The 14,075-nt window shown below is 34.7% G+C and overlaps 1 protein-coding gene and 1 pseudogene across 1 annotated transcript; one reads left to right on the forward strand and one right to left on the reverse strand.

The window, feature by feature from the left end:
• Window positions 1-215: 215 nt before the first annotated feature.
• On the reverse strand, window positions 216-1,969 carry LOC131045122 (uncharacterized). The gene is made up of 2 exons (XM_057978654.2): window positions 1,348-1,969; window positions 216-1,244 (listed from the first exon to the last, which is right to left on the reverse strand). The coding sequence occupies exons 1-2, from the start codon at window positions 1,544-1,546 to the stop codon at window positions 490-492; spliced, it is 954 nt and encodes a 317-aa protein (XP_057834637.1). The 5' UTR covers window positions 1,547-1,969; the 3' UTR covers window positions 216-489.
• Window positions 1,970-12,674: 10,705 nt separating this feature from the next.
• On the forward strand, window positions 12,675-13,828 carry LOC131872506 (mitogen-activated protein kinase kinase 9-like; annotated as a pseudogene).
• Window positions 13,829-14,075: the final 247 nt, after the last annotated feature.

Genomic DNA, 14,075 nt, shown 5'->3' on the forward strand with positions numbered 1-14,075 from the left:
GATTTAAAAATTAAAAACAACTCAAAATTAAATATATATATATATATATATAAAGAGAACTTAATAAAAAACTGGTAATAAATCTATAAACATGAGTAAACTTATATCTGAATCGACATGGTCCACTAATAAATCATACGTTGATTTCAAACTTCCAAGAAAATTTTGCGTGTAACCTTACCAGGACTTCATTAAATCTAATCTAAACAACACAATTTCAACATAATAATCAACAGCCCCACATATTATAATGATGACAGTAGTACAGTGATAAACCATACATTGATCTTAAACGGCCAACCTCAACGCGTTCAGCGTCACTGAACAGAGCAGCTTTAAATATAATCTCACCTGCTCAATTCCCTGGCTGTATTGCCCACACGACATGGTTCTAACAGCCTCACATATAATAATAATAATACGTTTATTTAGAAGGCTTAAGTACCCTTCACTTTCTAACAGCGGCACACAATACCCCGGCCAGTCGCATTAAACCGTGGGGGACAACCTAAAGAACCCGAGCCGCGATTCCATTCCTTCGACAAACCTGGCAACCTTACAGTCCGTAGCAAAGAGATGCGACACTGCAAATTTATCCTCCCCTTCCATAACACCGCCCACCTTCAAGTGGCTCTTAAACCCAGAAGAGTACGTCTGCCCCAAAACGCCGTTCACATTAGGGCTGAGCTCATAGAACTTAAAATTCAGCTGCAGGTGCGCAAGGCAGTCATCTTCAGTCATCCCGTAGCCATGAACCCTAGACTCCTCGGCCGTAACGGGAACCACCCAGGCCGTTAGACTGAATTTGTGTGGCACTTGCAGTATTACAGCATTAACATTCAGTACACGTGTGATCTTCAACGGGCTCAACCGGTCCTCCCACTGGGCGCCTCTACGGGGCGGGAGAAGAACGCTTTGCCCATCGACAAGGAGCGTGAGCTGATCCAGGGCGCTTTCCCAGCGGGCAACTTTGTTGGCTCCAAGGTAGATTTGATGGGAACCGAAGCGCACGCCGATAGACTTCACCCACGTCAAGTCGTGCTTCAGCTCTTGCTCCTGCGTTGCGCTCTTGCCCATGAAGTGCGCGTTGATGTGCAGATCTTTGTCGGAGACAAGGCAGAAGTCTTTGCCCTTTTTGCCGTGGAAATAGAACATACTGCTATCCCCGCCTATGAACCGCGGGTCGTGGCACACCGCACCCGGCTTGTCACAGGCCGCAGACAAAGATGCTTCAGACAGACGTCCTGCACACAAAGTAGTACATCTTAGATAGATACAATGATTTTCCAGAAAACAATAGCTCTTATTTTGTTGTAAACATGAGAATTAGTAATTTCTGTGGCTTACGGGTGCTCTCCACGGGGCATTTGACCTTGCAGCGCTTGCAGTTGACGTAGCAAATCCGCGGACAGCGAGAAGGACACGGAAACGATCCGCGTTTAGAGCAGCTGTAATGATGATTTTCACATCTGGCCCTGCATGCCCTGGCTTGAGCTGCAACCGCTGCACAGACCATAATAAGCAGAACCCATTTTGTGAAGGTCATTGTGGATTTCGCCTCCGAGCTTTTTAATTACAACCATATGGTGAAGATGGATCTATAGTATAGGGCTACGAAAAGTTCACAATCATTGCATTTGGTGGAGCGTGTAGACCCACTCTTCACATGCATCCCAAATGAAAACTATAGGGTCTTCACCTGCGCTTAAATTGGTTTCAAACCAGTACAGTACGGATCAATAATTTTTGTGTTATTGTTTTCTATGAAAATTATAGATCAATCATGATCAACAGAATTAACTGTGACTTCCGCAATAACATAAATTTTAACATTTTAACATGCAGTTAACATGTCATTTTGGACAGCTCCTCACTCAGAAGTAACCTGGCAGATTGATTTTGGAAAGGTCCTCACTCAGAAATAACCTGACTGGCTATGCAACTCAAAACAGGTAAAGTTCAACAAAATGCCATTAAAAAAAAAACTTAAAAATTGAATAATTAAACTTATTAAACTTAAAATAAATGGAAACCGAAACTGAGCCAACAAAGCTTTCGTCATCGACCGACACTGAAGTGCTTTTCATAGGGACCAAGGAGCAGAGCCCTGGTGATCGACCCGAGAAAGGTTACTTACTTCTATTAGGATCTTTACGCTGTCTTCCTGCGATCATGACATCGGGTGAGTGAGGTTTTGATTATGACACGGAGATCCCGACGCTTCCCACCAGCCATTCTATTTTCTTTACTACCGGCATCTGCCGGTTTAAACCTAGCACTCCCAAGCGCTAGCCAACACACTACTTCCTATAGACAACCATAGCCAGAGCTTCCTTCTTACGGCATGTTACGTATAGATCATCGGAACCAACGCCAAAGCACTCGATGGGATCGGAAGAAATGAGATGAGGTGCCCCTTACCTAGTGCCCCTTACCTAGCACCCACTCAAACCCCCATCGTCCTTCCTTCGTCTTGTCCTCCAAACCTTCCTTCCTTCCTTAATGCGTACTCTAAGAAAGATTATCACAAAAGATTTTAAGTTAAAAAAATATATATAAATAGCCCTTAAATATCTACAACTAGCACTTAAACGAAATATCTATTTCAAAAGACTTAAGCTGTACAAGATATTAATACCTGTAAATAGTTTATACACATTAGATTCTCCTTTCTTCTCATTTTCAAATTTTCAGCCTTTTCTGCTCTATAACTCCAATTGCAATGAGTACCTCTTACATGCTATGCTAATACAAATATTTGTTAGAAAAAAGGAAACTTCATGTGATTACAATATTGCTACAAACTACCAATTTGATCATCTCACGTGTCAATGATCCACTAAGTAGGGAACACATCTATTTAATTCGACATTCAGTCAGCTCTAAGTTAAAGAGAATTTTTTGGCCTATTGATAAGATAATAAAAAATGTTTTTTAAGACAATTTTTAAGCATTAAACTCAAAGGAAAATGAAGAGCCTTGTATTGGAATTAGAAAGATGAAACAAATTAATCTACGTAAGTACATTACATGTGTGTAAAAACATAATAGTCTGTGTATGCAATATATTCTACTGTTGTTATTTTTTATAAAAGATCATACTTTTTTTTAAGACAATTTTTAAGCATTAAACTCAAAGGAAAATGAAGAGCCTTGTATTGGAATTAGAAAGATAAAACAAATTAATCTACGTAAGTAAATTACATGTGTGTAAAAACATAATAGTCTGTGTATGCAATATATTCTACTGTTGTTATTTTTTATAAAAGATAATAAAAGTATGGATTAGTTGTACATTTATTTTTTTAATTAAAGTTAAAGAAAATCATTAGATTAAATGTAATGTTTAGATTTAAAATGTAAGAGAAGAAAGAGATATAGGTTTTTCATTAACTATATTTTTTTAAAATTAATTTATGTTTAAAATAATTGAGAGTAATAATTAAAAAATAGGAATCTAAAACAAATCTAATATTTAAAAGACAGTATTAAAATATTCAATTTTAAACTATACATCTAAGTCTAAAATAGTTGTAAAGAAAAAACTAAGCTTTTTGAATATGAAATATTTTAAATTTGACAAACGCTTCATCTAAAGGCTATGGGGACATCACCTTGTAGTGAATATTCTTCATTTAAAAGCATTTTATTTTATCATTTTCCGCTCAATTTTATGGCCCCATTGCACAAGTGGGACACATCTTGCGATATCACCCTTATTAAACTATTTAGTTTAGCTTCATTCTATGAGTAGATTCTTATATTTATTCATTGAATATGGTTTTTCAAATAATATTTAAATTATGGTAACTATTGTTTGTAAGAAAAGAGCTTTTATACATCTAGTTTCCATTTATCTAGCTCTAAGACCTTATAGACCTATTTACACTAACTTAATCTCACTTAAGAGCTTAGTTGTTTCAACTCATACCCACAAGACACATGCTCTAACACTTGTCTCGAGTGTCTTACATGAATCATATAAGTCAAATTTTAGTTTTGCCTTCCTACTTCCTCCTTGTCCTACATATATCAAGGCATCATTATACTTTCATAATTTGTTGCTCAAACATGGTATCAAACTTTTGAATCCGGAAGCAAAATTTTTAAGCAAGGGGACTATCAAATTTCATATGGTGTAATCTAGAGACAAAAGTACTTTTCTAATGTGCTCAAAATATCTGAAAGGTCAATTTTAATATATATAACACTTCATACTTTAGAGACCAAAAAGCTCTAAATTTTTTTAGCTCATAATTTTTTAATACAAAATCTATACATATGATTCTATGAAAATCCATCCCATTTATTAGAAAGACAACATTTTTAATTGTGTAGAGAATACTCTCTACAAAAAGAGCATATTGTTGGCTTTATCTTTCAAGTGAAAGACATTTTAAAACAATCCTTTAAAAAAATATTTTTTGTGTCACAAGAATTAGATAATATTCTATCAATTCTAAGCATAGTGCTTTATGCTAACATATTCAATTTTCCATCCCAAATTTTGACCCCTCACCATTGGCCTATTTAAATTTTTCGCTCAACTTCACAAGATTCTGTCTTAAAGGTCTAGAAACATTTTTCTTTAAATTTCTATTTTGTGGTTATTATTTACTAAGATCCAAGGTTACAAGATTAATATTTAGCGCACATTAAAAAGGAATTAATTAAACCACTATGACTTTTAAACCCCTTTCCATGACCATTTTATAAATATGACCAAATTTGAATATATTGGTCAAGTTTAAGTTGTGATCATGTTGACAAGTCTACTATAATTCTTATATTTTATATTCATCTTGTACTTGTTGAGGGGACCTAAGCCTTCTTGATTGGTTGATTTCTCTTGGTTTTGCTCAATTAATGGTTTTTCCATTGTCGAGGTCCTTTCTTGGGTCCTTACAATGCCAATCTTAATATTTGTGCTTAGTTTCATCACCTAAGAGTGTGTCATGTAAAGGCATGGGTTGCACTAATGTGATAGGAACTTATGAATAATTAAGAATACTTTTGGTACTTAATATCTTTTTAAGCCAAGTTGTGTATGTTTACTCTCTTTTTTCTTATGCCATGTCCCCATGCGGCTTCTTAAGTGCAATTTCTACTTAAAATTAAGCAGCTAGAGTTTTCCCATGCAAATTTTTAATTAAGAGGAAAAGATAAACTGGAATCTTTTCCTATTTAAGTGGAGCAGCAACTGCTTAAACTTTAAAATAAGCTTTGAAAAAAGGTGGGGTTGGAAATAAGCAGCAACTGCTTATTGAGAAGATTGACATGTGGCTCTCCAAAACAATTTCCCTCTTTTTATTTGTTTCCAATTTTTTCTCCACAATTTATGTGACCAATTAGAATTAAGTAGTTCTTTTAATAATGCAATTTAAGATGATTGCTTATTTTATAAGCATCAAAATTTTACATTCATGGGGCCACCAGCTCCACAAATTAATGCTAAAAAAATTAAGCTGCAACTGCTAGCCAAAATAAGCTAAGAAGCCACATGGGGACCTACCCTTAAACATTGTGTTTTTCCAAGAACTTACATGGTTAGACTTGTAGTTCATACCCACTTTGTAAGAATTTGTTAGTTAGCTTTGAGGACTATTGCCATGACCCGTTTTAGATACATAGGTTTTAGGTTACTTTTAATCAAATGTTAGACAGTGACAATTATAGACATTTGATACTATTAGTGTATAACAACATTATATTATGTGATGACATTAATGATGGTATTATGTGATGATATTTAATGTTATTAATGATATTTCATTATTTAATGTTATGATGATGATTATAATGAATTTTGTTTAATCGTTATCTGACGATTTTGTCGAGTGCAAGGTGGGTGCAGGGTAACTATCGAAGGTGAACATATGGCCAAGGAGGGGTCTTCTAGCACACTGGCATCAACCCACGGAATGGAATCATGTGCAAACATAAAGTTAATAATAATTCAATAAATTTAAAAGACCAAAATAAATAAAATGATTTAAATATTTAAACTAAATAAACAAAAATTCATGATTTAGAGGTTTTAATTAATAAATAAAATATAATAATAATTTTCAAAAAGATAAATTATTAAGATTTTAAATCAATTAAAAGTTGATAAATAAAAATATATAAAGTTAGTATTTGCCATGCGAATATATAATATATATTCTTTTAAATAAAAAATTAAAAATTAAAAATTTAATAAAATAAGAAAAACCAAAGTGAATTTTGGAAATTAGCTCGGAATGCAGTTAAGTTTCCTTTCAAACTGAACTTCTAAAATCAGTTAAAATCAGTAATTATCTAAATTAAATTCATGCATTTTGATGGAATTTTAGCCACACCAATTATAAATAGAGGTCGACTAATCAATTTTGGGGGTTTCCAAATCTTTTCTTTTCTTTTCTTGCTTTCATTTTTTCGGTGATTGTTTCGGTCTGCAATTCCATCGACCCTTGTAAGCGACTTGGGAAGATCGATCTGTTTGTGGTGGAATCACGTCTCCAATCTCTCCTTCTACGTCCTTGCAGGGTAATTTTCCTTGGCTTGCTGTTATTTGCCCTATACTTCCTCTATCCCTACATGTTTTCTTTGTATAGATTGATTTGTTTTATATTACTATGTGACTTATGACTGCATAGTTATTACGGATTATAGGATATATCTGAGAATTGGTTGACAGAGAAATATCTTTCCAGTTTTGAAACCCAGTCATCAACGACATCTGCATCAATCATTCCTTGAAAGGTGGGTATATCGAAATTCACTTGCACCTTGAATGGTGTATACCCTGTGAATGGTGGGTTTGCAGGTGACCCACGACTTTCCAACATCTGCTTGAACTGCTCCATCATTTCTTCTCATTGTTTTGTCAATGCATCTGCGACCAATGCTTTAATGTCTTCATCGGTGTGCAACTTAGCCATCTGCGATCGTGTGCATCTCAAAGGAAGGTAGTCTGAAGGATTCCTTGTTTCCAACCTCAATCTTTGATATGTTGATCGCGTGTGATATGACATACAGGAGCAAACTTGCTCTGATATCACTTATCCAAATTGTGGATTCGGACGACAACATCTAAGTGAGAACCTACGGTGGTGTGGATGGACAAGATAATACAAAATTGAAGCAAGCCAAAAAGTATTCTATTCAATTCGAAAATCCAACATATAGTAGTCCAAGGGATTCCAAAGGTCACCAACAACTCCTTGACAATCAAAAAACCAACAGTCATATCAGGTTTATTTACATAATAAAATCTAAAACTATGTAATTTTTTCAAAAAAAACTATATAAAATTTGTCCTAACTTTAACTAGGCATAACTTTCTGCACAGGACTCGAAATTAGGAGTTGTTTAACTCGTTGGAAAGGTCTCCAAGAGTTGTAGGCGAAATCGTGAAAGAACATACCTTCTTTTGCCACTTTCAAGGGCTAAAAATGCCCTGAAGGCCTTCAAAAATGTCATTTACTAACATATAGAAAAACTAAGAAAATATATAATAATATTTTTAAATTTTCTTCTGATCAATGATTTACTTACCGTTACTTTTTATTTTCATGAACTACATGCATGAAGGTATTTAATTAGTTAATTTGATTATGGTGCATTAGTTATAGATATTTTTCATGTTGATCTCCTTTCATGAGTATCTTACTTCCATTTCACTTTACTATGTTACATGATAAGCGTTGCATGTTATAATTTCATTGCATGAACATTATGTATCGCTTTATTTGTTTAAAATACATGTTAGTTAACCTAATTTTTTTGCATTTGCATAAATGAAATTTAATTAGAATTAATTATGAATAGATTTAAAAAGTTATGTTAGGGTTAGGACTAGCGGGTCCTTCCAACAACTATCTTGTAAGGAATAACTCTCACCTTGATGGTGGGAAGTTCGATCTTATCGGCGTATTATGACAAATATTGGCGTGACACAAAACATCGATATGTATTTCTGGGGCCCGGCTTAACCGGCACACTCGAAGCTTTGACTTAGGTGATCGGGCCCACAGCTTCAGCAGCTCAGATATTTCCCGTTACCGTAGCATTTCAGCTTTCCGTTTTCATACTTGTCGTTGCCATTGCCGCTCCCGTTCGTGTAGCCATTACCATTTACCGTTTCCACTGTAATTTAACTACTCTGTTTCTCGCCTCGAAATCCCACCTAATTTTTTAAACAAGTTTTGGTATTCAACGAAACTGACCTGCACGATAAGAACCAATGTATTAGGTTGCGTACTCTCTTGTTGACAGCGACGAAGGCATTCATAACAACCGTCATCTGCTGAATCTCCTTGATTGTCTGATACAGTAGCTCTTTTCACCGCATCCAGCTGCTGCAACACAAATTTATTTTCCTTTCTCGTTGATTATGTAATTCTGCCATGTTTTAGCGAACAAAGTTTTATTCTTATTGTATCTTTTCGGTCTTTCCGGTGATAGCGAGGTGTCCCGACGCTTCAACCTATGTAAAATATCCTCAGTTGTGCCCTTGTTCGCTGCTTACATACAGTCGGAAAATAGTTTTTTAAAAATCTCAGCTTCTTTTAGCTCAAATATTATTTTTTATGTAACTTTTTTAATAGCTATCCCTAATATATGAGAATAATTGCCATCCTGAAACTATCCCGTTCCTCATCCTAGAAACATTGTGAAAATCCCCTATTATCCTTTGATGCATTTACATACTCTGTTATAAAGTTCTTGCTTTATTACATGCCGGGAGTATGTTTAGCTGATCAAGTTGGACAAGTGTTTGTTGATTTTGATATAATAGTATCGATTCTTCATTAAAATACTCATGTCTCGGGTCAGCTACAACGATTACGTTCTAGGAGATGCAACAACTTTCAGACAATCTACAAAATTCCTGCACTTTGCATACATGGTGTTCAGCATATTTGAAGATTTGTTCAACTGCACAAGGTTGATACATTTCATGTCAAATGTAGAGGCCAACTCCTCCATGCCTCATCTTATAAGATTCTCATGACTTCTTAAAAAAGTAAAATTATGCATGTACAGGATTAAAAGCCCTCATGGTTTCAAATATAAAGATGTGTGTCTTGGAGAGGACCGAGTAGCAAAGCGTATTTCAATTGTTGTGATAGTACTTGTTAATTTAATACTTATATTTGTTGATTTATTGTTCAATTTTATTGACAACATTGTACCAATAGTTGTTTAACTTTAATACCTAGAATTGAATGAAATGTATCCTTGATTGTAAAAAGCAATCAATCATGTGATGCCACATCAGTTGCACAAGTATGAGGCCCCCTTATGCATGACTATTGGTCTCACCTTTTTTATGGACTATTTTGGACGCCTTGACAAAAAACATGATGATGTGGCTATGAAACCTTAGTTATAAGCAAGGGATGTACCAAGTATGTCGCTGTAAAAAATTGGGAGTGATTGAAATTTCCAAGTAGGATTTTGAGAAGCGCAAAGTTAGGGTTTTAAACTACTAGGTCTTCTCCCCTAAATGGCTTGCAAATGTTTTTGTCTTTATGACATTCTTTTTTATTTCCATTTGGTGGTGGCGAGGCATAAGGAGGTCTTCTTTTCTTGCATGTAGATTGGTTGGTTTGTATGTCGTCATGTCTTTGTGTTGGGTGAAACGTTCCTATGGTTATTGCAAGTCAAAGATTTGATTGAAGAGGAAGCAATTGCAATTGGTCCTTTAGCTCAATGAAGATTTTTTATCTTTACCTAGAAAGCCCAAATTCCGTGTGATCCTAATGAGATCCACTTTCTTAAGGCATGGGTCCTCCCTCATATGGATCTTGGGGGTAACTTAACGGTGACTGTATATGCATTTTAATTTGTCTCTTTGTATCGTCATGGTCATTTGAGTGATGTAGAAGGCTATATATTCATGCTTGTATGATGTTTTAGGAGATAGTCGCTAAGTTAATTATCTATGACCTAGTCATTGAGAATATATTTTAGGAGATGGATTGCTGCATGCACATAATTGTAAGTGATCGATATTATTCGTACAGGCTATAAGAAAGTATAGTTGGATTAGGTAGTTGCATGGTCATATTTTTTTCATGATAGGCTATGATATTTCAAGGGAGTGATTGAACCTATTTGTGGATCCTCTCTTGCCACATTTCCTAGCTTGGGGTAATGACAAGTTGATTAATATCCCACACTTATAATTCATTAACAACCTCTTTATAATCTTCTTTCGTGATTGCTTGTGGGATATTTCTCACTTAAAAAGGATTACTGAGCATAAGTGGTATGCAATATTTTTCTAATTTTAAAAGATTCTAGTGCAAAATCAATATGGCTATATTTATTTCTCACATGTTGTAACTTTATTTCCTCGTAGATTTGGCACAAGTCAATTAGTTTAGGATACCATCAATCCTATTCATAAAACACCTTTATTTCTATTCTAATCTACTTTACTACTTTGTCGAAATGCACTAATTAATTAGTTTTTACAATTTTGGTCATATCTTAAAGGAGCCACATTTGATTAAAATGTTCAAAGGTTTTTAAGCATGATGGATTACTAGGTATGTGTAATTCATAATTTGGCTCCCTATTTTTATGGTTCCAATACAGTTCAAATAGAACTATATTTCTTTCTTATAAGCATGTGATTATATTGCCTAATAGATTTGACACAAGTGAATTGAGTTTCTATTCAATCATTCTCATTCACAAAGCATGATTATTTTTATGATAATTCAGTTTTCTAATATGAATGAATGCACTAAGTAGTTTTATAAATTTGGTTATATTTTAATGGAACCACCCTTGATAGAAATGTTCAAAGGTTTATGCATGCAAAAGTATTGCTTACCACATGTTCTAGTGCTTCAAAAATTTACATTAGTGAGCTTGTGTCAAGTGGATAAGTATAGGTCTGTGTTTGTGAGATCTAGAAGTGCAAATCAATGATCAAGTTCAGTTTGAAATAAATTGACAAAATGCTTAAAAATTGAATGTTTCAATTCCTAGGGATTAATTTTGACTTTTTTCAACATAGAATCTAATATCATATTAATATAGTTGAATATCATTTAATTAAAAATTGAATTTAACAAGTTTGATATTTTTATATTAATTATATTATTATAAGATGAAATATGACTTAATATTAATAGATTTCCATAATGTGACATTTATTAAATTATTACTTTTGGATTTGAGTGGATGAGTTTTTTGCATCAATATTTTGAATTGTACTTTGGGATGCATCATCAAGATGTCTAAAAATGGATTACTCCTAGACCTAAACAAACTAAAAATAATGAGAAAGGTGGAGGGAGCTCTAATAATGCACATTGCATGTTTCCATGACATGCATGATACTAATTAGCCTTTTTAGAACTTTGTAGCTAGGTAGTTAATAGAAGTCCATAAGATATGTTTTCAAAAAAAGTGAAGGAGTGGGATTCTTAATATAAATGATAAAGAATCATGTTAAAACAAACAAGCAGCCAAAAGTATAGAGGTTGAATTGGAATAGATAAACTTAAACTTGTATAAATCCAAGTCTTCATTAAACATTTAGTCAACAACTGAATGTTTGAGAAATATTTGCAAAAATTAAGAAAGAATAAAATATTTTGGGGATAATTGTTCAAATGACCATGAAGTTTGAAAGAGGGACCGTTCCAAGATGATCTCTCTACAATTAAAAGCATATTCAATTGCTTGCCACATGTTATGAATGATGATGGAAATATTGTTGATCCTCTTTACAAAAATAGTACATTATTTCTAATCCTTTACCCAAGATAGACTGGGATAAAAGGAAGTAATGATGATCTAGAATGAATTGAGCAAGCTATGCTAAAATTCAATTGAAAGGTTCTAATAAGTCTTTTATATTAAATACATTATTTTATTAGTAGTTTATTATTATAGGATCTAGTCCCAAATGTATCTTGCAATAAGTCTCTTTGCATGTTATTCTTTATCATACTAGTTATAACACTAATTTTCTTTACCCCTATCCTTCACATTGGTATTGATGGTCTTCTTGCTTTCCACTAGCCTTTCACCTTGTCCTTTTTTTCTGATCTAGCTTTTCTCCACCCATGATAAGCATAGGTTAGTCAAATATGGGAAAAACCATGATAAGCATAGGTTAGTGAAAGATGGGAAAAAATAAATTCATATTGGTAGTTCCATAATCTTTGAATTGAGTTCTTCATGGCAATTGATTAACATGATTGGCCTACATATTGAGATAAAACCAAAAGACGCCATTGTTGGAAGTAAAATAATCCATTGCTTGCATTCTACAAAGTAAAATAATAGAATAAATTACTAAAGAGTTGTTTCTTAAGCCAAAGCGATTACAAGCTAGTAATATGTAATTACTACCTAATTATCGCAGCCCTCTCCTCTAGCATCATCACTCAAGACGAGAGAAAGGCAGGCAAGGTATCTTAGATGAAGAGGACAACTTTCAGCCAATGTGTAAGATTATGAATTTTTTTACACTTCTTCAATCTCTGTGGAACCTAGGGGCATATTCCCTTGAGATCTGAACACAATATGGGCAAATAGAAATATAGAGGTAGGGATAGCATTATTTTCCTTTCTGGGGATCGGGATTGACGCCTCTTTACAGACCAAATTCTTTCACCCAAGCAGTGATAGCTAAGACTTCTCTAACAGCAAAGTGATAGCTGATGGGATCCAAGAAGCGGTTGAGATTAAAGCTTCTGATCCCTTTGCAAAACCAGAGGTTACCCCTGCCAAAGCCTCTTACACTGCCCCTTCCTCTCATACAGAGCGTACAGCTCTCTGATTTGAAAAGAGTTGGGATACTCGGACATGGTAACGAAGGCATAGTGTACAAGGTCCTCCACCCTAAATCCTCCACCATGCCTTAAAAGCTATCCGCATGGACCATGATTCCTCCCTCACTTCCCACATCAACAGGGAGATGCACATTCTTAAGAAAACCAATTGTCCCTATGTTGTCAAATGTCAGGGTATACTCCATCAGGGAGATAACATGAAATTTGTTCTATAATATATGGATGGAGGCTCCATTTCCGATTTATTAAAGCACAAGAGAAAGCTAAATGAGTCCTCCCTGGCAAAGGTTGCCTGGCAAGTGATGGAGGGATTGAAATACCTTCACAGGCGGAGGATTGTTCACAGAGACATTAAGCCCTCCAATCTCTTGATTAGAGAGAGTCCCAAGTGAATTAAAATTGCAGACTTCGGGGTGAGTAGGATTCTATCACATACCATAGATCCTTGCTGCAATTCCTATTTGGGAACGTGTGCTTACATGAGCCCCGAGAGATTCGACCCACGTAGCATATTCCCTTGAGATCTGAACACAATATGGGCAAAGAGATATATATAGATAGGGATGAAACTTTGAATACGATGCCTCGATGGCAATCAAGAACAAGCTTATTAAATGTCTTTAACAATAAATACACACAAAGATGCATATGATGCATATGAAGAAAATGATATGAACTGAAGAAAATGATATGAACTGATTTATATTCCTTAGGCTTAAGATGAATCTACTTATCTTATGTATATGAATTATTGCAGCTAACTTTAAGTATTTTTTTTAAGGAATCGAGACTGTTATATTAAAATCGACAAACACATTCAACTTAATCAGCTAACCCTTGGTTGCATACTCTAGCATGTAACAGCTGGAAAATCAGGCGCCATAATTGGAGTGTTTGCCTTCGTTTACGCCGCCGAACCGAAGGGAATTGGCATGGAAAGAGCACTGACTCTTCTTGGAATAGCAGGTTGCTTGGGCTGCTTGTGCACATTTCTAATACCAGAAACAAAGGGCCGATCATAGGAAAAGAATGAGATAGAACTCTCTCGTCCTCTATCTCAAGCGTGGATTTTATGACACGGAGCACAGCATATCAGACAACGCTTAAACTGGGTCATGGCTCCACACCTTTACTCGGAAACCTCTGTCCACAACAATAGAATCTTATAATTTTTTTTGAATTTTTTTGGATTCGATTGTGTGTATTTTTTTGTCATCAACGTTTCGAATCACACTCCGTGTTTCATCATCAGGATGAAAAGAATTCCAA

The sequence above is a fragment of the Cryptomeria japonica genome, unplaced genomic scaffold, assembly GCF_030272615.1.
Source record: "Cryptomeria japonica unplaced genomic scaffold, Sugi_1.0 HiC_scaffold_627, whole genome shotgun sequence".
NCBI classification, from domain to species: domain Eukaryota; kingdom Viridiplantae; phylum Streptophyta; class Pinopsida; order Cupressales; family Cupressaceae; genus Cryptomeria; species Cryptomeria japonica.